This window comes from Haliotis asinina, chromosome 3 (genome assembly GCF_037392515.1).
Source record: "Haliotis asinina isolate JCU_RB_2024 chromosome 3, JCU_Hal_asi_v2, whole genome shotgun sequence".
Classification (NCBI taxonomy): Eukaryota; Metazoa; Mollusca; class Gastropoda; order Lepetellida; family Haliotidae; genus Haliotis; species Haliotis asinina.
The window spans coordinates 6818773-6846022 of record NC_090282.1 but is presented as its reverse complement, the minus strand read 5'-3'; the positions used below and the strand labels follow the sequence as shown (position 1 = coordinate 6846022).

General features: G+C 39.9%; 1 protein-coding gene across 1 annotated transcript; it reads left to right on the top strand.

The window, feature by feature from the left end:
• The first annotated feature begins 454 nt into the window (after positions 1-454).
• Positions 455-26928, top strand: LOC137279176 (uncharacterized). The gene is made up of 3 exons (XM_067811663.1): positions 455-701; positions 17806-17880; positions 26164-26928. The coding sequence occupies exons 1-3, from the start codon at positions 545-547 to the stop codon at positions 26274-26276; spliced, it is 345 nt and encodes a 114-aa protein (XP_067667764.1). The 5' UTR covers positions 455-544; the 3' UTR covers positions 26277-26928.
• The last annotated feature ends 322 nt before the right edge of the window (positions 26929-27250 follow it).

The window sequence follows — 27250 nt, the reverse complement described above, 5'->3', positions numbered from 1 at the left end:
ACCCATTTCCTACTTGAACCTACGCGTATTTCTTGTATTTACTTCTTGTGAATCTAATATGGACGTACTAACATATTTCGTTCTTGATAATTGCAACGGCTATATTTGCAATGATGTGTGCCACTTGATACAGACTAATGAGCCCAAATATTATATTCATGACTAATTGCAAGTGCCTATAGCCACAGTATAAATGACAGTAGTGCAGATATTTGTCGATAAACAAATGCATTGCCGTAATGGATAAAACACTTAAATTAGCAAAGACAAATGCAAATGACAAATGTTCTGTTCTAGGCACAGTTTCCTAGTCACTACGAGGCACTATCAATGTGAACATTGTCAACATGGATCAATACGGATCAATTTCTTTTTCGTAGCAAATCAGGACGATCAACTTGCATCTTTAGACCACGCCCCTTCCCTCCTCCACCTCCTGTGGCATTCCGACTGCGCAGCGCTCTACCGCCCCCGCGTTGTTGAGAGCGTCACTTAAAGCACCAGTAGTGATAGTGTGAGAAGGAATCGTGGACGTATTTGCAGGATGAAGGTGCTAGCTAGCTGTTTGGTGCTGTCCGTCCTCGTGCTTAGCCAAGCACACGCCATGGCGATGGATTATCGTCACCAGTCGGGGGATTATGCAGATTACATATGGAATAATCCACAAAGAGGTTTATCGTTAAAACGAAGATTATGGCCAGGTAAGTTTTTTGTTGCAAAACCATGCGAAAATTCATCCCATTCATTAGTTTGAAAGAAGATCGTGTGTGTTTCTAGATTGTAGTTCCAATCTATAGTCGAAACGAAGTATTGTGCACTGTCTTGCGGCCATGTCTACAACACAAGTACTACTGTACTTCTGTCTCCACTGAAACCAATGTCATTAAGTGCACTTCAAGGAAAACAAGAAACATCCACAAAGCTACACCAACAACAAGAACCACAGCGACATTCACAACTTATCATTACTTTATTGCTACCGTCTGTCTCAAATGCAACTCTGCCATATACCTGGAATATTGCCCTGTGGCGAGAAACGCACCCTTTCAGTCAATTCAGTTGCAAGTTTCTTCAGTCAGATAGTATGACTCTATATTTAATCGATATTAATCTTCTGTAACATAGTCAACTATACTTCTCCTATAATTACTGCTTCCATTAATCTTCTATAATACTGACACTATTAATCTCCTATAATTACTGCTACTTCAAATACTGCCAGTAATACATGTTTGTGATCAATACTACTATTATCACTTCTCATGCTGCTCTTCTACACTCACTTGTAATGATGCTCTCTGGCTACTTCATCTAATACTTTCATATACTCACTTCAGCTGATACCCTTGTATGATCACTTCAAGTATTACACTTCTACATCCAGAGCCACTATTACCGTAAGTCGTCAATGCTAATGACATTCTTAGTGTGTCAATGTTTCTGACAACACTACTTGGCGAACTGGACACATCTAGTTACGTGTTCTATCCGTACCTCCACATTTGCTGTATCACACTTCAAGACAGCAGCAGCTACTCATTTCCGTTCCTATTTAAGTGAGATATCTCAACACTTTCCCTGATATCAAGATCGTATTTCTGCAAGTGGCTATAGCTCACTACAAACAGAAGGCAAATAATGGAGTGATAAATTTTAATCATAAACGTTTTACAAATTTGGTGACATCACGGTCAATATCCTAGGCTTTTTCAGGAAAGAATTCCATATTCATTTATTTGTTCTCCTAGATTTTCCACTTAACCTTTAAAAAACATCACCTTTGTTTCTGTTTCTCCAGAAGAAATAGTAATGTAACCAAACTGAAATCCCAGTATCAAACTGGATTCAAAGGGACGAGTATACCGTTGATAATGAATAAATCAGAACTCAGATTTCCTGCTCATGACACAGTTCCTAATGTCAGTAGGGGTGCAAGTGGGATATTTCCAGGACGTACAGTACAAGGGTACTTGGGACTCCGTGATAATGTGTATCATAAGGGTCATTAGGAACATCCTGTCGTGGAGCAATTGGTTGTACGGCTGTTTGGAGAAAACTGTCGCTGGGGAATGAGAAGACCATCAACTCGCATCGACTTGAAACACTACCATGCTCCAGCACATACACATACAACACATACAACACATACAACACATACAACACATACAACACATACAACACATACACACATGTACGGTATGATGATGTGTTGATGTAGTAGGGATGTCTGTAGGGATGTAGCTTGGAGTATGTGTTGATGTAGTAGGGATGTCTGTAGGGATGTAGCTTGGAGTATGTGTTGATGTAGTAGGGATGTCTGTAGGGATGTAGCTTGGAGTATGTGTTGATGTAGTAGGGATGTCTGTAGGGATGTAGCTTGGAGTATGTGTTGATGTAGTAGGGATGTCTGTAGGGATGTAGCTTGGAGAGTGTGTTGATGTAGTAGGGATGTCTGTAGGGATGTGGCTTGGAGTATGTGTTGATGTAGTATGGTAGTTGTCTGTAGGGATGTAGCTTGGAGTATGTGTTGAGGTAGTAGGGATGTCTGTAGGGATGTGGCTTGGATTGTGTGTTGACGTAGTAGGGTAGTGGTCTGTAGGGATGTGGCTTGGAGTATGTGTTGATGTAGTAGGGTAGTGGTCTGTAGAGATGTAGCTTGGAGTATGTGTTGATGTAGTAGGGATGTCTGTAGGGATGTGGCTTGGATTGTGTGTTGACGTAGTAGGGTAGTGGTCTGTAGGGATGTAGCTTGGAGTATGTGTTGATGTAGTAGGGATGTCTGTAGGGATGTAGCTTGGAGTATGTGTTGATGTAGTAGGGATGTCTGTAGGGATGTAGCTTGGAGTATGTGTTGATGTAGTAGGGATGTCTGTAGGGATGTAACTTGGAGTATGTGTTGATGTAGTAGGGATGTCTGTAGGGATGTAGCTTGGAGTATGTGTTGATGTAGTAGGGATGTCTGTAGGGATGTAGCTTGGAGTATGTGTTGATGTAGTAGGGATGTCTGTAGGGATGTAGCTTGGAGAGTGTGTTGATGTAGTAGGGATGTCTGTAGGGATGTGGCTTGGAGTATGTGTTGATGTAGTATGGTAGTTGTCTGTAGGGATGTAGCTTGGAGTATGTGTTGATGTAGTAGGGATGTCTGTAGGGATGTGGCTTGGATTGTGTGTTGACGTAGTAGGGTAGTGGTCTGTAGGGATGTGGCTTGGAGTATGTGTTGATGTAGTAGGGTAGTGGTCTGTAGAGATGTAGCTTGGAGTATGTGTTGATGTAGTAGGGATGTCTGTAGGGATGTGGCTTGGATTGTGTGTTGACGTAGTAGGGTAGTGGTCTGTAGGGATGTAGCTTGGAGTATGTGTTGATGTAGTAGGGATGTCTGTAGGGATGTAGCTTGGAGTATGTGTTGATGTAGTAGGGATGTCTGTAGGGATGTAGCTTGGAGTATGTGTTGATGTAGTAGGGATGTCTGTAGGGATGTAGCTTGGAGTATGTGTTGATGTAGTAGGGTAGTGGTCTGTAGGGATGTAACTTGGATTGTGTGTTGACGTAGTAGTATAGTGAGTGGTCCGTAGGGATGTAGCTTGGAGTATGTGTTGATGTAGTAGGGTAGTGGTCTGTAGGGATGTAGCTTGGAGTGTGTGTTGATGTAGTAGGGTAGTGGTCTGTAGGGATGTGGCTTGGAGTATGTGTTGATGTAGTAGGGTAGTGGTCTGTAGGGATGTAACTTGGAGTATGTGTTGATGTAGTAGGGTAGTGGTCTGTAGGGATGTAACTTGGAGTATATGTTGATGTAGTAGGGTAGTTGTCTGTAGGGGTGTAGCTTGGAGTATGTGTTGATGTAGTAGGGTAGTGGTCTGTAGGGATGTGGCTTGGAGTATGTGTTGATGTAGTAGGGTAGTGGTCTGTAGGGATGTAACTTGGAGTATGTGTTGATGTAGTAGGGTAGTGGTCTGTAGGGATGTAGCTTGGAGTATGTGTTGATGTAGTAGGGTAGTTGTCTGTAGGGATGTAGCTTGGAGTATGTGTTGATGTAGTAGGGTAGTTGTCTGTAGAGATGTAACTTGGAGAGTGTGTTGATGTAGCTGTATAGCGGTCTCTGGGGATGGAGCTTGGAGTGTGTGTTGATGTAGAAGTGGCATGAGGTGTTGTGTTAGATAAATGGTGTGTGGTGTGGCATTGTAGCAGGGAGCTGGTGTGATGTACGTTGTCGGGAGGAGGTGTACGAGTGTGTGTGGTTGGGAGGAGGTGTAGGGGTGTGTGTGGTTGTGGGAGCTGCATGGGGATATGTGTTGTCGGGAGAAGGGAGAAGGTGTTTTAGTTGTGAAGTGATGTGTAATGTTGTTCATAGACGAGTATTGGTGTAGTAGTGTGGTGATGCAGTGATGTGGCAAGATAGAGGTGTGGTGATATAGGGTGTGGTAATATGATGGTGTGTTGATGCAGAGTGTGGCGATAAAGGGATGTGATGAGGCACTGGTGTGGTAATATAGGGATGTGGCGGTGTAGTGGTGTGGTGATATTGTGGTGTGTTAACATAAGGATGTGGCGATATAAGGATGTGATGATACAGGGGTTTGGCGATATTGTAGTGTGTTGATATAGGGGTGTTCTCATGTAGGGATGCGGCGGTATAGTGGTGTGGCGATAGAGGGATGTGATGATACAGGGTATAGTAATGTGATTGTGTTGATATGGGGATTTGGTGATATAGGGATTTGGCGATATAGGGATGTGGTGATATAGGGGTGTGGTGATATAAGGATGTGGTGATATAGGGATGTGGTGATATAGGGATGTGACGATGTTGGGGTGTGTTGGTATAGGGATGTGGCGATGTTGGGCTGTGTTGGTATAGGGATGTGGCGATGTTGGGCTGTGTTGGTATAGGGATGTGGCGATATAGTGGTGTGGCGATAGAGGGGTGTAGTGATAACGAGTTGTGACGATAGAGGGATGTGGCGATATAGGGTTGTGTGTTGATACAGGGTTGTGGCGATAGAGCGATGTGTTGTTACAGGGTTGTGGCAATAGAGGGATGTGCTGATATAATGATGTGGCGATAGACGTTTGTGGTGATATGGAGTTGTGACGATAGAGGGATGTGGTGATACAGAGTTGTGACGATAAAGGGCTGTGGTGATGTAGAGTTGTGGCAATAAAATGATGTGGTGATACAAGGTTTTGGTGATAGAGGGATATGCTGACATTATGATATGGCGATATAGTGGTGTGATGACACTGTGGTGTGGTGGAATACTGGTGTGATGACATTATGGTGTGGTGACATTATGGTGTGGTGACATTGTGGTGTGGTGACATTATGGTGTGGTGGAATGCTCGTGTGGTAACATTATGGTGTGGTGACATTATGGTGTGGTGACATTATGGTGTGGTGACATCATGGTCTGGTGACATTATGGTGTGGTGACATTATGGTGTGGTGACATCATAGTGTGGTTGCATTATGGTGTGGTGACGTTATGGTGTGGTGACATTGTGGTGTGGTGACATTATGGTGTGGTGACATTATGGTGTGGTGGCATTATGGTGTTGTGGAATACTGGTGTAATGGCATAATAGTGCTGTATACAGGTGATGAAATGTGTTGGTATGCCCAATGAACTTTCCAGTTGCATTATCTAGTGCGCCCATTTGAAAACAGAGCGAAGGTGTTTTCTTCTGCTGCATGGCTCTAAGTCATATGGCATGTAATAGGGAGACTTCACAGTCTGTTTCTTACCTATCATAGTTACTATGATTAAAACATACTTTTGAGTTATCAAATATCATCAGACTCATACAGATCAATAGCACCTAGTTTACATGGACGGGAACGTGCAGTTCAAATATTTATGAAATAAAATTCATTTTCAGCCGCTCACAGTACCATTACATATTCCTCGGTGACGAGACACATCTTCCTTTCCATAATAGCTATTTGTGTCAGTGGTACAAAATAGGTTTATATGTTTTAACATGCATTTATTATCCTTGACTCAAAGATGTATGGGACGATTAACATGTATCAGGCTGACAGCGTTATGTCTCTACCTCTTTGCGTTGTATGTTACGTCTTGGAGAGTAATGGAACCATCGCGCAGATAGAGATGTGAATAGTATGAGTGAAAAAAAAAGATGCCTAGTGTGAATATTTAATATAAATATATCCAATGTAGAATATAAAACAAACATCCACAGAGAACTTGTAGCAAAATGGCTACCTGGCTTTATAAAATGACATTCCCTCAAAGAAAAACCTGGTTTGGGGTTGAAATGTTCTTTTACTATATGATTATGACGATTGATCTGAGCATAATTCGATCGCTCATAGAAAACACATTCTACATTTCGTTTCCGATGTGAAACCGAATTCCGTTAAATGCGTAGTTATGTCTAAATACTATGACCTCAAAACAATTTAATTGCTATCAGTTTGCTGACGGAGTGGCCATGTGAATACCGTATTTCAGACGCCTGTGTGAGGGGATATTTACAATAATTAATTCACCGGTTCAAAGCTATAAATTTCACTTCCTGGCATCAGAAAGCAGTTATCTAACAATCACCCCGGAAATATTTGTCGCTATGTAATATATCAGTGGGTGGGCAAAAAACAAAAAAAAGCTCGGTTGCATCCATTAAGGCTGCACCCACCGATGTTTGATGTTTTACCTGTTCTCCGAGGGCCTTTAACATGTGTATTTATTTGGAAACCATTCAGTATAAATGCACATATACTGACCTCGTGAATGGGCAAGCTCTTTGTGTTTCACACATACCTGCACAAGAAGCGTGAGATGGCCTAGAAACGTTGTGTCATACAATAAAATGTATAAAATTGCCATCCACATTCTTGTCTTGACCATGGCTGTGTCTGAGAGTTTGTGTAGGGAATCAACAGTAATAGACGGTTCTATTCGGAGAAATATTTACCACTCAGGGAGTTTTGCATTCGACGATGAAGACGACCGGCGTCTTGATTGTTATATCTTACAAACTACTAAGTGTAATTGGTGTATCGAGTAATGCTGACACGATAGCTTAAATTTAATCACTTCCAATAATTCACTTTCATAAACTTTAAATATACCACGTGTTCACTTCTTCAACTAACGATGACGGCATTTGTGTAAGTGGGCGAGTCAAGCTCAGCACTGGTTACAGACTATCTAACCGGCTTCAGATACACTGTTCACATATTGATTACAGCTTATTATGAAATTTACAAGAGCTGGCATTTAAACATCAACATATTTTATAAAAATTTCCCTTAGTGCAATGAATACGAATGTTAACCAAAGGTCGCGTTATACATTTGTTCCATTACAGCTGTTTAAACCTACATTACAGATGATTACCGGTTTCAAACGACAGCTGAACAAATATAGGGAGACCTTGATCGACCATACGTTAACCTCTCCCCCGGGGATTGTACTTAGTAAGGGGAAACTGAAGTAAACTTGCACACTTGCATCAGCGCCTAAACTGAGCTCAGCGTGTGAACATGACTCGCTGAGAAACTAAAGTCTAAAGTTAAAAGTGTCATGTGAGTAAACTGGCGTCGTAAAGTAAACTGGACTCTCTCGGTAAAGTAAAGAGTATTAGTAGAAGCCCTTACCTGAACTAGTAAATAGCTCATAAGTAACACGGAGACCAGAGTAATCATGAATGCTTGCTATCAAACTCCATCAAAGTGCATTCTATACATAATTCATACTGTTATAAAAACGTTTATATCACTGTAATACTGTTTTCATATGCAAACATATTTTGGAATCTATACTTCAAATGTACATCTAATGTCGCTGCTATCGACCAGAGTATAACAAAGTCCAGCCCAGCCCTGTTCAGCTGATCCTAGCCCAGTCCAGTTGCAGCTTCTCACCAAGCATTCAAACACTCACTACAGGTTCACTGTCCTTGTGACTTCTCATGCAAATAAAAAATGAAAAACCCTTCACGACTCTGAGGCATCACGATGTGTTTTTTATGAGTCGTTTTAAAATAGTGATGTGAGTCGCTTTAAAATAGTGATGTAAGTCACTTTAAAATAGTGACCATTCGAAGTGACTGTAGCAAGAGTCACAAACACACGCAAGGACAAGTAAATGTTCTCATACAAAAAAGAAGTTATGGTAAATGTCAAAACAGGTAATTGCATTTCACCTCACTCCATACAAATTTAATCAAGAAACCAGTTTTTCTGTTCCTTCCTGCTCAGCTTGACGCTAGCGCCATGACAAGGGTCAATTTCGTCTTACAAGTTTTTAGTGTATCGAGCATGCTGGAAACAAATACTTCAGTGAAACACCATGTTGTGCTTTACAATTACGAGTTGTTGTCACCCTTGATCTTTCCAAGCATCAATGTTTACTGACATATGTACAAGCAGTAGTGTTAACTTCTTTTCAGATTTTTTTCTTTCAAAGCCACGATATTTGTTAAAGAATGCACAGAACTGGTTTCGAAATGTGTTAAGTCTTGCAGAAAAAAAAACACCACGAAGAAAGAACGAATTTTTACGTTTCGGTGACGTATAAGACTTTATTCGCGCAGCGAAAACTTTAGGATGTTGTTTTGAAATATTTTTGAAATGTTCGTAGGATTAACTAAATTTCCTTTTCTTTTTCTTGACAAGTCAAAACATTGATTACACAACAGTCTCGTTTCCTGTTGACTGGATTCCGTCATATTGCGCAGTTTAGTGCAATAGCCAGTCCAGAGTTTCAGACTAGTTCATTTAAGTGGATAGATACATAAGTATCAATCAGTATTGTTTGGTACATCAAAGCATTCGTATGTTACAAGACCACACTTCTTTTAATCCTTGCAAACACGCTAGAAAAAGTTGGCGGTCTGGTACGGAATTGATACTACATCAGTCTGATTGTGCGTTACAGGATTACATTGAATAAGTGCAAAAAATACATAACAGGTGTAACCAGTGAGCCAGATGCATTGTGAATCATTTTACGACCTCATTAAACAGGGACAGTCTGTGACGTCTTAGTTAAGGTGATACTGCCTACAGCTCGCCAAAAATATAGAAATACGGAAATATTAACGTTTAAAATTAAAATTCACTTAGGAATACCATTTTCTTATGAAACAAGAATGTGGAATTGTCAGTGTTGTCTTTTTTCACTTTCACACGAGAAAATTCGGATCGATTGAAAAGTAGGTCGTTGAGTGAAAAGGTTAACGACACTCGTGTTTCTGTATGCCTGGCGAGGTGAGGCTTGATGGTTTTGGTAGCAAAGTTTTAGGTAACAATGTACGATTATAACCTACAGTTTTGCGCATTTAGTAATAATGTATAATAATGGTTCAGTAACAATACACATTAATGACAAATGAAATAGTGACTATTTCATACCTTGGTTATTCAGTTTTTATCTACATCACAACCTACACTGCTTCCTACTGAAGTTCAGTCTCAAGTTATGTAAAATATTAGACTTCGCAGAGTAGTAGAAGACACGACTGAAGGAAAATACCTTCTCCAGTATTGAGTACATGAATATATGTAACGGACCCTTCTAACCCAATGTTCTTCATACCTGTGTAACTATTGTTATATATGTTGGTGATGAAGTACATTGCAAAACACGTTGACATTCTCCCAGACAGTTTCGCAAGCTTGAAACATGAAACTATTAGCGAAATAATTTCTTCAGCATTCAGGGATACAGTTAGACGACATAATAGACGACATAAATACTTGTTGTTGCCGCTGGTCTCCAGCCCATAACACATAACATACTGTTCTTCTCACATGTAAGGCCTCAGATGTAAAACTGTTTCTGTTTCAGAAAGCAAGTCAAGATGTGTTGTAAAGAAAGTTGTCTTACCGTTACACAATTTGCTTTGAAAACACATAACATGTAGCGAAATATGTAGTTATTATCACTCTCTAAATACTTCACTAGGAAGGCATAAGACTTCCACATTTAACCCTGTGTATTCTTTCTAAGTGACGTTCATGTACACGTTCTTGTACTCTTCTCTAGTAGTTTTCATACAGCTAAAAGCTACAGTGCCCAACGTCAAGCAGTTACCAGCCGGTTCTATCCTGATAGATATTGACATTGGACTGTACAGTCCGCTTGACTCAAAGGCGGGCCCATGAACCGCAAACTCGAAAACCAATAAACATATCCTACGCAATGAAACGCTGATCATAATCAAAACTGAGGCCAACTCAAACTATCATTTAAATGTTGACATAGTTGCCTATTTGTTACGAGGGAGGAGCGCAGAGAAAGGGACAGCCAGGTGTGCGATAAAGAATTGAGACAGCACAGCACAGGTTAATGAATCAATAACTTTGTCAGCATTTGTGCAAGTTTTTCTCGAACACCAAGCTGTCCTTTTCTCTGCACTCTTCCTTCGTAACAAATAGGGAACTGTGTCAATATTTTAATGATAGTTTGTTAAACAAATGTTTATTTTCTCCGTCTTACAGAGTTGGTCTGATATTTTGATTATGATCAGCATTCTTTTTAGCACTTTATGTTCATTAGTTTTCAAGTTTGCGATTCCTCGATCGGCTTTTGAGGCAACCGAACTATAGGTACATTTCCTTAACCCAAACAACTTCCACAGGCGATGGCGCTTTAAGTGGTGTCCATAACATCATGTCATTATGCAATACTATGAAATTACATCCTTACAACCATTGGGACTTCAATAGTGTCATTAATATGGGGCCACTGATGTTGCTATTGGATCCCCATTTTTGTACTTTATACACCAAAGACATTGTAAATAACTGTTTACAAACTAAAACCATTGGAGGAATGGTCTGGAATCTCGCCCACGTTTCCTTTCATACGAACACCCTTTCCCTTTGGAATTTCACGTTGATATTGACAATAGAGACGCTCTGTGGAGATTACCAATAAAATGTAAAAGTATGTCATATATGCAAAAGGTATTGTTCTCTGTTAAATGTTGGTTCGGTGCCCTATCTCTCCAAAGCAAAACAAACTGCAAAGGGTTGTCACCAACTGTTAAAAGATTGTCGTCGTGAATTTTAATCCTCATTGTTTTATGTACTAGAATCGTCTAATAACGTCTGCGAACAAAATTTTATCCAACCCGTTTCACGAATCTTGCTTTAAACTTTTACCATCTGGACGTAGATTCCTCGTCCCAGAGTTCGTACAAAGAGGTCCCAAACATCTTTCATACCTGTGAGAATGTAACTTTTAAATGAATGTTAGGCCTAGCCACAATTTTAGATGCGTTTGTCTACTAGTTTCTTACAGTATACATTGGTTATCATTCTCAGCGTTTAAGGTGATCGTGTTTCTTTGTTTGATTTGTTATAACCATGCTGTATGTGCCTCAATGTTGTAAAAAGAATTCCCTCGTAGGGCAAATACAGTGTTATTATAAATCTTCTCAAAATGTGTTAATCTTTGTACTATTGTGAGTTCTAAAGCACTGAAGAGTAACGAGTACTTACGTCACTCACGGCTCCGTAATATCGTGCTAATTGCCAGATGTGCCTTCTCTCCTTGTACTAATTAGCTTGTAGGCTTTCATAGATGTAAAGGTCCGACATACTTGGGATTTCGAAGTGACTTCACCAAGATGATCGTCACTAGATTCATATTATTTCATCCCAGTTTGACTGTATCTTATGTAAGATCTAACACATTATTTACCATTGACCATCAGTGACAATCAATATTTCTCCTGCTTTATCGATTGGGTTGCTTTGATATATTGAAAGCGTTATTTTAAGCATATTTTTTCAGATTAGTGAGTGTGACGCCAATGTGAGGAACACTGTAGAAGGTAACCAGTTTCCTGAGATTTAAGCGTGGGTGTATTACTCATAGTTGTTGATCATGCTCAAACTCACTCTTGGATTTAAGTGCGGACCTTTGCTGATCCTGGCTTTGACAAAGGACAGACCTCTCCGTGAGACAAATAGGTCATCTCTGTTCCCCACCATCCTGTCCAAATGGTGATGGGTATTAACAGTGCATGAAGTTTCAATTTTTCACTAATTGCCATAACATACAGTAGAAAAGACTGATTTATGTCAAAATACAACAACAAAAGTAGAATGATTTATCTGAAGTGTAACATATAATTTGTTTCTGACGGCAATTCTCAAATACATTAGTTTATCGCTTACGGTTATTAGTTCTGTCAATGTCTCAAATTGTTCTCTGCATATGTTTAGTTCATTTATACGAATGTGCCAAGCACTCTTTAGCAATGTATATTTCACACGGAAAGACCAGAGGCCTTACTCGTCTGTGGGTAATAGTAGATTATTTCTGAAACTATAAGCTTTGTGAAAATATAAGGACAAACTTTCTAAATGTGTTTTACAGGGATTATTGATTATTGATATAAACACACGGGTTTCAGGATGATCATGATAATATTTCTCAAATGTCTGTTTTTAACGATAAGTATTCTGTGGAGACAAATAAGAAGTGGAATTCATCTTCGTCATCATTAGGTTGCACATTTGACAGATTCCATTTTCTTTTTTTCTTTTTTGTTATCTGTTTGATATATCTCTCATACACAGAACAGCGGATTCCAGCCAGTGAAGATTTATAATACCATATTGTCAAAACTGAAAGATAATGTTCTGTACAACAGTTTATCATTTTAAAGTAAATACATTTATGTGATAATGAGAGATTAGTCCACCAAGTTTGAAGGAATATATCTTAAAGTTTTTCTTTAACTGAACAGAAAAAATGTTGATGCCAAATTGTTGATGCCAAGCATTGCAAAAACCGATAGGTGATAACGAGTGTTTCATGTCTTTTACCCAATGACGTTTTCCATGGCTATCTCATTGCATCATCATATCACAACATTTTTGGTAATCTTTATGAAGACAGTGTTTATTACTTTACCCGCTATCTAATAAATTTTATATTTGATTTAATGTGCAGTTGACATTTTCCTTATTCTCTGTAAACCATACAACTTGACGTGTCTGTTTTTGGCCCAAGAAATTTCTTACTTAATTTTAAAAGTTTTAAAATCCCATACTTTGGTACCATATTTAAAACTATGTATTTTGGTGTCAGATATTTTGAAAAGAAAGATCTGTAGGTGAAGTCCCCTAAACATGTATATATTTTATAATATCTATTAATATTTTATGCATGTATAGATGCATGTCATTTATATACTGACCATGAAAGATACTTGGTAAAATACAAACAAACGTACTTAAATGAAGCGGTATTTTTATCCTGTAGTGCTATGTTTTTTTTGCATTATGGGTTAGTTTACCTCCATTGTAAAAAAAACAAAAACATCTATCTTTTTGATAGCTGGTTTTAAGTTTCCATTCATCACAACAAATCTCTATTTCACTAGTCCCTCTGTGTAGGCCTTTAATTGTTCTTGAAAACAATATGATGTCATTGACAAATAGTAACTAGAATATTTGTAGTATCTGGATATAACTGGGACAGTTTTCTTTGATGTAGGCTACTAATTGATTTATACTAATGTAAACGGAAAGGACTTAACATGCAACATTGCTTAACTCCTAATTGACTCCGAAATATATCGCATTATTACTCATTCCATAGATTTTAGTATTTTTCCCATTTTGCAACTGACATCTTGCTTGTCTTAGTGATCCCATGGTTTATTTCTGTTTAAGGAATCGGACGCCTTGGAAATACCTACAAATAATGCATAGAATTTGCGTCCGTTTTGATTACGATATTTCTGAATAAAAGACTGTTAAACAAATATGTTATCAACCGTAGTGGATCCCTACCTGTGGTTCTGTTATCCTTTCTAAGATATCTGCCGAAGTATTAAATAAGGTTATGCCGCTATAGTTTTTTAGGATTATTTAACTATTATAACAGTGAACCGTGATTTGGGGAAGTATGCCATTTCCAAAACGATATTAAATGTCAGTTGTAAGTAAGGCAATAGTAAATCTGCAGAGTGTATAAAACATCCGTGATAGCAGAGTCTATACCTGAAGTTTAATAGTTGTTATATTTGTCGTACTGTGCAGTACGTCCTCCTCAGTGTTGGGGAGTCACGAATATCGTCTACGTATATAACTGAAGTTACAACGCTTGGTTCATTAAGACGTATATAACAGGATATCCTGTTGTTATAACAGAATCCATTTTGCAGCTAATGTAGTGTGGCTGAACTTGGATGCAAAGAACCCGACAATGTCATCCATTACATTGCACGCTAATGTTCTTTCACTACTGACCCAAGGCCTCAATAGTTTTACCAGTTCCTTTGAAGATTTGCCAGTGGTGTAGCACAGCTCTCCCTTTAACGTATGGAGTGATATGGGCAGACTATTATTGCTCCGTCTTTTTACAGTAAACATTTAAACGTTGTAAAATCGAAATTAAACGTGTAAATAGACACGACAAAACCCTTCCTACACCCATAAGTCTCAACAGTCATGTTTATATCGGCTTGCCGAATAAACACTTATTATATAGCTAATACAAATCCTTTCCAGGAATGTGAACTGGTTGGAGAAGAGTTCCCTTGAGAGGTTTATTACGGTTCAGATGCTTTCCCGTACGATTTATGTGGTCTTCACATGCGTTCACCCGAACGGCTAAAACTGCTATAAAACATGTCATGAATGATTCAAGTCACCAGAGGCGTCCAGCCTGTATCAGTTGCTCCAATGTGATTAGACTGATTCGTCAGCAGCAGAATGTCAAACCTCGTCTGCATCCAATTTGTAAACGATTGAGCGTATATTTACTGGACAAATACACCAGCGCCACGAAGCATGAGGCCGCGACTGACTTACCCCATGTACTTCCCAAACACCCACTTTCGATCAGGATTGGTCTCTCACTTCCGGTGCGTGCAAAGGATGTCTGAAAGACTCCCTCGAAAGTGGTTCCATTCTTCAGATCAAACAGCTAGTTGTGAGATTTCGTTATTTTAGATCACTGTGAAATACCGTGATTAATTGTAAACAGCTGTGAACATTTCCCCTTAGCTTCAGGGGAAAGGTGTCCTGATGACTGGAAGTGGCAGCGTGTGCCCACTGTTATCCCATCACAAGACATTTTTCATATAATTCATTTAGTGATATATGGTGTACAAGATTGACAATTCGTTACGAAGAGATGGGTTGAACCTGCAGGTTCTTAACAATATATCGTTCAAAAGTCTCATGTTTGGCACAAGCTTCATTGCACTGTAATCGTGCGATCCCGCAGTGCTATAGAGAAACACTTAAAAAAGAGTTTACGAACTTGTGATAGGTTATTGCCTTTACCAGGAAAGAAATGTGTATATATGTAAATAATACTCTCTCCTGAATGATTGCAATTAGATTCATGCTAGAAGACATGTAACACACCACACTTATCACATCCCGCAATGCAGCAGCCTGTAGATCGCAGCGATTTATGGCGGTGGTAGGAGACTGAGTGTGGATAATTGAATACATCATCAAATCAGAGCAGTCCTCGATAAGTCCTTTCCACCGGTTATAACCCAAATCAGACCAGTCCCCAACAACCCCCCACGCCACACACACAACGGACATCGGACACATAAAGCTGTGTTACCATGGTGCTTGGGGAGAGTAATTTATGTATTTATTGTGGCGTGATCAACCACCAAGTCATATACTGAAATATGTGAAATCGAAGCATTCATTCATTTTCATTAATTAATAGTCTGTGTCCCTAGTATACATAAACGTGCTAGACAATGCCCAGACAACATAAACTAACAGAGCATGCACCTCACACCTTCAGATGTCTCTGGATGCCCAGTGTTCTATATGTCACTAGTGTAGATGGCCATGATTCATTTCTCTGTGGGTAAGGTGTGAAGTATCTAATCATGGCTGCAGTCAACGTTGTGCCAACTGCTTACTGTGTACTCTAAAACCAGTGTCTAGACAGGACTGGTCATCGACAGACAGTTGAGTTTTGACTGGATGATTGTGTGGATCCTAGATGACGATAGGCGGCCTTCAAAAGGTGGTTTAGGGGGGATCAGATGGAACATCAGATTCAGAGTAGCTGAGCATCGACAATCTTTCCTGAAAACACTGCTCGTGCTTATGCCTAATCTGCTTTGATTGTACGCTTTGTGCATGAGGCTTATTTATCCTCTTGACACCCATCCACTTTGATCTACTTCGCGTACCTCGTCGGCCTGTCCTCCCACTGACAAACCGTGATATAACGGAAATTCTGAAGCTGGGCTCTCTATGTTTGGTGGCACCGACGACGACGGTCAAAGGCTCAAATGCCGAAATCAAGAGAGGCACTAAACCCGTGCGACTAGCTTCTAGGAAAACAGGAACAACATTTGTATGCGTTCGGATCCCGGGTTATGTTATTGGTTTCATAGCAGAATAGTTTTTCAGTGGTATTCCTATTAACCCAATGGATAAATGGGTTTCCACAATGCGCATATGGGAAACGTCCGCAGAAACAGCTCGTGATCTTGTGTTTTGGTGATTCAAGTTAATCAATTGCAACACCCAATAAATTACTGAAGCAGAAAGTTGGCTTCGTTTTTGTCAACACACGCACCGTTGTCTCCATACTCAAAGACATCGATCGCATCATAGAATTAATGCGATAATGTATTTATATCACCCCGTATGTTGCTACACGGTCCATATCACACCGGAAGTAATCCGATCTTATAAAGTCAAGGGTCAAGGGTGGGATTCGCGATTAACACGAAATTGTCTAATCAGTTTTCCGAAAGTTTCTATTTCCTGTCCAGAGAACGGCATTGCAAGATGGCATCGATAAACAGACAGTCGATATAGTGCAAATGAAATCAAATTCTGATTATACCATAGCCTAGTATTGCTAAAGGCCATGTGACGTCAGCTCAGCGCGTTATTGTCGTACCTGACGTTGTGGCTCGTAAACACGTGCATGAGCAGCCTGTTAAATTTTTCGTTTTTTCTTTCAGCCGGTCATACCCACTCCTAATGCATGTTTACAAGCACCGAGCACACTTGTTTCATGCTCTATGCTTAAGCACAGTTCAAGCCTTCAGTGGACACAATCTGTCTATTCCGTAAAAGGAAGTAGTGGAGTTAGTGACATGTGAGTGTGGCGTATGGTTGGTTAGGTGTACCACTGAAGGGTAGCCACAGGCATGATAATTCTAAAAGAGACCTTACTCCGGTGTTGGGTAGCGAGGGTCACTCCAACTAAAAATTAGTACTTTATGTGAAACCAGACATGAGTTCTGAGAAACCCAGACAATAACTATGAGAAACCCAGACAATAGTTATATGAAACCCAGACATGTGATACGTGAAACCAAGACATTAGTTACATGAAATCCAGACATTATTTAAGTAAAGATAATCTGCGATTCAAATATTTGATATGTAAACATAAAATACAGGGTCTTGTCTCATGTTGTCTTGTCTGACTACATATCGTGATGATGTATCATCAGCTGGACAGATGTTATGTGACGATGTACCCAAGCTATAACTGAACATGTCTTGTCTACTTGTATATAAATGTATCTGAATGAGCCAAAATAAGGCTATTTCAGAAAGGCTGACGTTGGACAAGATGGTTGTATTATTACTGAAGGCGCTCTTCAACAAGTCAGGATATGACGGTAGTACTGCTGGAGGCCTTCTTCAACAAGCCAGGATGTGACTTTCATGTGTTTATAACAGCCTACACACAGGTGGATGGTCCTTAGACCCCGATATGTGTGTGAATATGTTTTTACGTTTTGCCTTGGTGTTGATATATGATGCTTGATATCAAACTGCATTGTGATTATTTCATTTTTATCTTCCAGATTATCCATTACTGTCCAATAGCTTGTCAGAATTACCGGCTCAGACGAAAAGAACTCAACGTGGATACTACATGGGTGAGTACTTGTAGGAACACTAATGTTGCGCTGAAACCTCCTCCATATGGGCCTCTGAAATGATCCACCATTTCAACGTTTTCACGAACTACATGTTGCGGATGGTGACCATTTGCCTTTGAGCATTACAATTCACAACCCTCAGTATGTACGTAGACCGTAACGATAACAATCTCTCAGTAATCTGAGTTTCCAGATTATCAACGCCCAGAGTAACGAGTTTTCTGTATAACCCATCAACAGGCCTCAGGTAAAGCCACAACACAAACAAGCATTCCCATACATCGCGGGTGGTACGTGTTAACAATATGCTATATGTTTCCACATAAAACAGCATTTTAGAAAACAATTGAGTTATGGGAAATACATCGTGACGTTGTTATTCCCATGTTCTCATGAGACATGCCTCTACACGAAACAATATTGTTACAAAGCAATCGAGTTGTTGGAAATACGACTTGGAAATGTTATGGCCACTTGGACGTCTTGTCCCCAAAGAGAACATGCTTTATGAAACTGAAGACTGGTAATCACGCCAGGGACCCTGGGTACAATGTCACATTGAATACTAACAGCTGCTTCATTCGGCATGCACACAGTGTATGCGGTCAGCATTTTCACATCTGATGTTGAAATTCAGTTCCACATCGCCTCATAGAAAAGTCCGCTTTGACTGCACACTGAAAGCCAAGGCGTGTCTGTTATGTATCATGCAATAAACACTACCACGACAGTGAATGTTGGCCTATGTACTTAAACCATGTATCCTCCCATTGGGAGTATTTTCTAAGTAGTTATGTTATTCATAAACGACTGCGACTTCATGTTTTCTGACATGTTGGCTTATCTTAGCAATACATTATTAATGTGAAGAAAATTGATATCCATGTTCAGCACTGCTCTTTGTATAATCAGGGATAATCTGTTAAAGTCTCCCTGGTATATTGGATAGTATTGGTGTTTCCCTGTATTCAGGTCGAAACCTCTGTCCAATCTTTCGTTTCATTCTTTGTAGACAGGATAGAGACTTGTGTTCACATGTTCGGTTTCACATGAAAGTAAGTAGGTTTACATGTTGAAGTAACATTGCTGATCCCACGTTGAAAATGAGAGAGTATCTGATCCAATATGAACACACCTTTCCAAAAGAGTTCCCTTTCAGTTTAGCAGTTCATGGTTTCCCTGTAGAATGTTCAGTCCTCTTCTGCGAACCTGTACGCAACAGGAACAAATTCTGACCATAGGTTAATCTTACCACAATATATATTTTCGAAATTTGATATCACTTGGTAGGCACTAGGGCAACTCTTTTGAATTATGTAGATAAGAATCATTACAACGTGTCCTGGTGCGAAATTGAGAATGTCGACGTCTCATTGCTTCTTCTCTGGTAGATTCACTCAATAGTTGAAACATGACATACTGTCTACATACTATTGAAAATTACTATTCCCTGTGGTAGGTATTCATGTGCTGTATTGTAGCTGTCCCAGAAGACGGTGAGTATATGGCTCTCGTTGTGGTCCATATTTTATCACAACATCTTGGTTTTGGATGAACCGTTTCTGCCAAATGTAATCTTGTTTGCACTGAGGAGCAAAGACATGGAAACAAGTCTCGTTGCCTGTCACTTGTCTCAAATGAAAATCTTCGAGAATGCAATTATATCTGGTCAAAAGGGCGTTACAACTGATGGCCCACGTTCCTTTCATTTCATACGGTAACAGTCTAGGAATCCAGCGGGACCAAATCTTTGAAATACGTAGATGTTGGTGAAGCATATTGTATATTGATCCATGAGAGTCTAGGGTCTCCTTAACCCATGAGTGTAAAACGTCTATTGCTCAGTACCAGGTTGTGGAAAGCATCAGTGTTATCTGAGATGACGAGATGTTGGGTCCGCCAGTGCGCGTCGCTTTACAGAATATCGGCATACGGCGTATGCCAGGTCGACCTTTACAAAACAACAGGCAACGACTGTACTACTGCTTAAGAAGTGGTCGTACCCAAACATCGTACCCCTGCGTCGACAAATGTTGATGTGGGATGCTGGATCACTCATCTATCTCAAATGAAGCTCTTCTGGATTGCCATTAAATCTGGTCAACAGAAAGTTTGACGAGCTGACACGCAGCTTCCACCTCGTACGATAGCATCTAGAGCCCCGCGGGATTATACCATTGACAAATGTAGGCATTCTTGAAGGACAGTTCTTCCGTTCATCACGATGATTTGGTAATTGACCCTCAAGGGTGAAACTATTAATGACTTCTCTAAACTCAGTTCTGCCCATAAATATGCTAAGACAGGGCGGGGCCTAGAGGCGAGGACAATGATTAACACACCGCCATTGTTTGGAGGCTGGTTGCACACACGCAGGTCAATACAGGATACAAGTGAATAGACTCAGATATATCACATCTAAAATTCACACAAGCTGTTAGAGCTTCATATTCAACATGTACGCCTATAGTAAATGGCTAAACTGCAAGAATTACAAATACACCTACGTTGAAACACCAACAACCATAAATATACCCAGGTAAACACAACTATTTTACAATTCAAGCCTTTGAAGTCGGATGTTTACATCCGGTGTTGTGAGCGCACTCACCCGGAACGTTGTATCAGAATACAAGTCCTGAAAACAAAAGCGCCGGTAAAGACGACGGCTTTAATGACAACGCACATGAATATAAACGTATTTAAGTAGAGGAAAAGGGAAAGAGGGAGACTGATAACGACCCTTAACTGGATCTGCTTTAAACAGAAGACGATCGAATACTTATACATCATTTAATGCTTAACACAGTTGTCGCCATTTTTGCTTTCAAAAAACATACTCTATGTGTTCCATACATTAAAATACTTTGTGATCTTTACTATTAGTTGAATCTATTATCTTTCCCACTGAAGTAAATTCTCCATAATTACTTCTATAAAAAAGTACATTTTGTGACGTCCATCTATGGATTAATCACAGAAGTGGTGAATGTACTTCATATTCTCCAACACGCTTGTTGCACACAAAACACGTACCATGAACTAACACACTGAATTAGTCACAGAACGCAGGGAGGTAGTTTCTGCAGATGTTAGCACCTCAACTGGAACCAGTGACAAGAACAATATAATAACATAATCAAACAAAAGCGGTCTTCATTACGGACGCAAACAGATGAAAATACGCGTATCCAAGTTGTAAGCAATCAGAAATAACAATCCTTTTATCACAAAAACGAATTTCATCACGACAGATAGTTTTATAGATTGTTCACTTTTGTGCATTCATTTATATTTCAACATTATTTGGAAATATCAAAACGGTTCGAATGTTGATCCGTATATACTCTAGTCTTCATTTGCTAAAAAAAACCTCATAACACCGATAGATAATTATATAATAGACTTAGCATAACGGTTGATTTGTACAGGTGTCTACAGACCACATTGCAATGACAACTTTCTACCTGACAATGACCTGGTTTATATTTAAATTTATATCTAATTGTAGTGGTGTTCCGATGATCGATTATAATCGATAATTGATTGATTACCTTTCCCGGTGCGATAATCAAGTGCAATATTTCCTAATCGACAGTCGTTGATAATTCTTATGAAACAGAAATTAATGCAAGGCAAGGTAACTGTTAGTTACCGACAATTATAACTTTTATCCGCATGATTCACAGAAATCACAATCATATTGCGTCTACCCGCGCCTCAAAACGAAGTGTAGTTGATAGAATATGGATACGTGCATACATTTTGTTTAGCTAAATGGTCATATTTACTGTAGCTGGCATTCACAACAAACTTCCAATAGCAGCATCTTCACATTATTCTCAACAATCATTATCCCCTCGTCATTCATAGTTTATGCCCTAGTTCCAGGTGGCCTCCCTGGGAACGTGTGTGAAATGACATGGTTATTTCACCTCATCCCCATTCTCATCCCCACAGAGCTTACTGCTCATATCTTCCTACCAACCTCTCTTCTAATACGACCCTTTCATGGTTCAAGAGTTCAAGATACGTGATTGGTTGCAGTCAGATTTAGTAATCAGTGGCGTTGCTTCAAAAGGAATTATTCGTTAGGCCACCGTAATTTCCGTATGCATCGGGAAAACTAGAACCTCTTCCCCAGCTCGATGCGCAAAGGTTTCCTCTAGACTGAACTCAGTCATGTAATGGCGATTCAATGGCGTCTCCATCGCCCTCATTAACAACGGACAAGCAAGCCCTTAAATGTCTTGTGCGTCACATCAACACAACAACGACAGAAGAGGGATATATGTGGCCCCACATTTGCTTGGATAAGCCAAGTTGGGTTATTTTATGAGAACCTGGAAATATGGTCGTATTAGAAGATATGACAAGTAAGTAATGTGGGAAGAGAATTAAGATATATTACTCAAAACATGAAAAAAGAAACGCATAGCTGAAGATTGTTATACACGTAATGTTCAGTAATACAGGGGAGTCATGAAGAAAACCTCAATGAACATTAACGGTCCCATGCTACAAGAAAATGTTCGTCACAAATGACAAGTGTTCCAAGGTCGCAGAGTAGTCAGTATCTTGCGTGGCCACCATTAACATCAATGGTTGCTTGGCATCGGCGTCCCATAGACTGGACCAGATTCCGGTTGAAGTGCTTGGGAATGAGTAAGTACTCTTCCCTCAAGGCCACAAACAGAGCAGGTAACGTCTGTGACTGAGGGTCACGCTGTCGCACAGGACGATCCATTTCGTCCCACAAATGTTGAAGAGGGTTAAGATCCGGTGATGGTGAGGGTCAATCAAGAACTTGAACGTTGTTCTGGGCAAGGAAATCCCTGGTAATTCTCGCTGTATGCGGTCGAGCGTTATCATGACGTCCTGGCGGTTCATGAAAGGAAGGACATGAGGCTTCATGATTTCATCACGGAAACGTCGAGCTGTCAAATTGCCTTGGACGTGAATGAGGTCTGTCCTGCCACTGTATGCGATTTCAGCCCAAACCATGACACTCCCATCACCTAATCTGTCCACTTCCTGTACACAATTTACAGCATAGCGTTCGTTACGACGTCGATATAGACGTGCTCTTCCGTAAGGACGTCGCAGCATGTACCTCGAAACATCACTGAAGACTCCCCAGCCTCCAAATGACAAATCGCATTAATATTGTTGCGCTGATGCTCCATAAGTCTAGGCCTGACTATAAGGCCAAAGTTAAGATGGTCAGCTGTCGCAAGAGCATTGACACCCCCAGACGTTTATTGAAAATGATGCATGGAATGTGCGTGCAAAAGGAAAAGCATGAATTTCTTCCCGTTCACTATTTATTGCATTTATTAAGGAAAACAGATTTTGGTGCGTTTTGGCGAGTTGCCCTCAATGACAATTGAGGGCAGACAGCGTTCACCATAGATATACCGATTACACAGACACCAATGATTCAAATACGAAAAATTACATGAAAAATACTAACTTTGCGTTTATTGATTGAGTAGTTTATGATAAGTAAACACTGTAGGAAGAGAATGCCACAGTCCTTCAACTTCCACTTACCATATTCATGAGAGTCCGTAAAACATTTGCGTTGGTTATGTACACATTTCACATTTTAGATCAAAACCTCTGAGTAAGATTACCCAATACTATGATGTATTTCTCGTAGTAAAACAATACTTTTAGATATTTATATTTCTAGATATTTTACCAATTACTGCGCCAGGATTCATCCCTTTATGTTATTGGATTTGTTCTAAAAAATCGCTGTGCAACGAGTGGACAGCTGATAGCTATTTCCGATTATTAATCTTAATTCCTGCATATGATACAATGCCTAGCAAAAAAAAAACAAATCTGAACTGAAAAGGTAAATTATCTTGTTTGCTTGCACATTTGACGTCTTCACTAACAAAGTTGTTTTCTCTTTGTACTTGTGCAAAATGATACGATGGCCAGAAAAATACATTGATGGAAATGCTAACTGTGGATAAGCCCTCTACGTACTGCCTTTTTTGGTATTTTTGGTGTTGAATGGTTGATAATTGATGCTGTTGATGGTACGTAACAAACCATTAAAGAACATTATTTTTTTCTTTTCTTTTGTATATTACTTCATGTTCAACCATCTGTTTCTGAATTGTACCTGCTTACCTTTTGAAGTCTGAAACAAGAACAAATGATATTGTGTAATATATTTATTACTTAGAGGTTATTCCTTTGAATAAATGTAACCGATTGTTAATCGATTATTGATCGATTTGGTCAATTCAAGTGTTACCGGTGAACGATTAAGAAATCACAACCGATTCCCGCAACATGTGGTATATGTACACTGTCACTGAAGAAAGATGTACGCTTGAATTAAAGCATAATACTGTGCAACAGTAGATTTGTATTAGAAATCATCTTCTGTGAACCCTATACTTGAAATGTTCCGATATGTTCTGTGAGGGCAGCTGGTGTTCTGCCTTGGTGTCTATAACATATTGCGACCTAAAGTATGGGTTTTATTAGTGTATTTACAAACGGTTGATGTTGAGTTGAGTTCCAGCCAGGGACTGATGATGTAGGGCGTGTCCAGCTGCTGCATCGGTAACGGCCCGATCGTGCTGGTTGTGTATTACCCAGGCAGTGCTTGTCCATACTGGTGGCGAGATGGCTGCCTGCACAGACGGACATGTTTGCAGCCAGCACTTAACTAATCCCATACCAATGTAGCGACCATCAGTTGATGCACTTTTAGATCTTAGCTCCGTTTATATTCAAGCAGGTTATATGTGATTACGAAGACAAAACCTCGTCTGCTTATAGTATCGGCCCAGGAAGCACAGAACGTAAATATATCGCATATACGGTAGAGAAACAAAATGTCCAATCAGAAGATTAATTTGTCCCGGTATCCCCGGAAACACATTCCATTTACTATGATTGGGAATCAACGGCTACAACTATATGAATGGATATAAATATCAGTTCTGAATCCAGGGGGCACAAACTGGCACTTTAAATGAAGATGCCCCTACTCGAATGTAAGTTATGTCTACTCTTGGCGGCAATATAAATATTTAGACAAAACTATTTTTCGACACCAATTAAAAATGAATACTTCTCAGAACTCAAACGCCACGAAGCGATGTCATTAAATGATAAAAAGGTCAAAGATGCCCCTTAGTTATGCTATATATTGTTGCATAATTCTAACTGGACTTTAACTGCACATTTACCCCTTTGTATTGTATCAACTGTTTTTCTGTACGCGCGTGTGTGTGTGCTTGCCATGGTTAACACTGCCACTGGACAGTGTTACAAATAACACTACACTGCATTCTGTCACAGATGTGTTGACGTGCGATGTAGTATACAGGACCTTGAAAGATTGACACTTAAGATAAAATACATTGCGTAAAACCAGTTGACACCCTGTGAAAGACAGGAAAGAAAGTATTGATTTCAGACTGACATGCATCCCCGACGTGCATCATAACACACACCATATATCTCATAAAGTGGGGTAGCATATTGTCCAAAATGTTCGCTCGTCCAGCCGAAGGAGCGGGTTCGTTTCCCAGCATTGCTACAATGTGTGAAGCCCATTTCCGGTGTTCCCGGCAGTGATATTGCTGGAATATTGCTGAAAGGGGCTCATATAATATAAAAGCATAAAATACCAATGTCAAAATAATTTCCGTTGAATTTGTAACCCTGAGTATGTCGTAATGAGATCTATGGAAATCGAACAGCACGATAGTTAAAGGTAAAATGGTTGAATGGAGTCAGTGAGTGACCAATATTCCTCCATGTGCACACAGTTGATTAGTAACTCCAAACGTTGTGAATCTGTGAAGTGGTATTCAACAGAGCATCATGTGAGCACTTTGTAATGACGGTGAGCGTGGTAGCAGTAGCGTCTTGTCTGGTGTCAGATAATGACACCCGGTGTGACTTGATCTTAATATCCAGCAGTGAAAGGTTAAGCAGTACGCAACGCTGAGAAATACATAGCCATAGTTGATACTATTTGAACTTTACAGGCGACATACGCTATAGGATTCCACCACAGGTTTCAGATCGATATTCTTAATCAGATAAGATATTTCTTCCAAAATACCATGCCTTATCGCTCTCCACAATATGTGAACAGTTACATCTCCAACTCATTAATATGTAAAGACGAAAGGCTGCAAATGTTTTTGGTTTTTTAAATATCTGTTTCTTAACGTAAAGTGGCCTGAAAGATCAAAGCTGTGATGTAACAGTTTTAATCATCCGTTGTTTCTTTTCCAGATTACAAGCGAAGCAGTCTGAACGAACTGATTCAACGTCTTCTTGCAATGAGAGGAGATTCTAGAGAAACTGGTAGAGCCAACATGATGCGATTTGGTGCCGGGCGGCGATGAACTTGGCGTCACGTGTCTTTCAGCCAGTCACAATAGAATGTATCCTGATCAGTCACACTGATTGCTGCGACATTCGAGGGTTTTACATCGGTTACTATTTCTTCTTGGCGCGGACACAATACTCTATCTCAGAAAACTAGGAGATGATCTCTTCTCACCCCAAGAACATTGTGGTGTAGTCTATTCAGTTGGTGATATGTCGGACTGTATTTGTCCCGTGTGCAAACTTTCCGGGAAAGTGGAGACTGTTATATACCATGGGCCTCTTCTCGTGACATAGCGCATCATGGACCAGTCTCACTCTATTGCTAGGACTGATTTGTGGAGCGAGGCTCTCCCAGTTGTTTATATTATTATTCTGTTCCTGTGTCTCTGACATTTGTTATGAAGTTATCACCCGCCGAAGATTCCCTTTAGCCTTAAGATTTTGTGTAGAGACTGGTACGAGTTGTGTCTCTCATGCTTCAAGAAATATTTCACATTCACGTGCATTTACAAACATATGGCTTTTTGCCCCAAATCAACCGCACCCATGTGTGTTTCTTCAACGTTATTCAATGCTTAATGAATGCCATATCAGGTTCACGTGTTCCTCGCGTTACATGCTCGTTTTGTATTTATGAAACATCATATTAAATCCTCTATCAGTTAACCGGAAGCGCTGTTTCTCTGTGTTGTCCAATGCAAATGTCGGTATCAAAGTCTCTTTTGTAAGTTCCCGGTTCCTTGCTGAACGAACACTCAGATCTATTCTTGTGTTCTATCTGTGATTTGAGATCTTAGTTTTCAGCTGCGTGTCTGACAATACAACAGAAATCCCTGAATACATCAGTCAAACCGTCGACACGTATCTGTATCATTCATCCCACGGGATGCAGTGTCTCTGATGTGCTGGGGGACACTAATCTACCAACCTCTCACCAGTACTGCTGGCATTTAATTCAATATGTGACCCGTAATCTCATCTATTACGG

Excerpts from the sequence above, each read along its gene's own strand:
- LOC137279176 (XM_067811663.1), top strand. The coding sequence starts at position 545 with ATGAAGGTGCTAGCTAGCTGTTTGGTGCTGTCCGTCCTCGTGCTTAGC. Across the intron at positions 702-17,805 it reads AAAACGAAGATTATGGCCAG|ATTATCCATTACTGTCCAAT; the intron begins GTAAGTTTTTTG and ends TTTATCTTCCAG. Across the intron at positions 17,881-26,163 it reads TCAACGTGGATACTACATGG|ATTACAAGCGAAGCAGTCTG; the intron begins GTGAGTACTTGT and ends TTTCTTTTCCAG.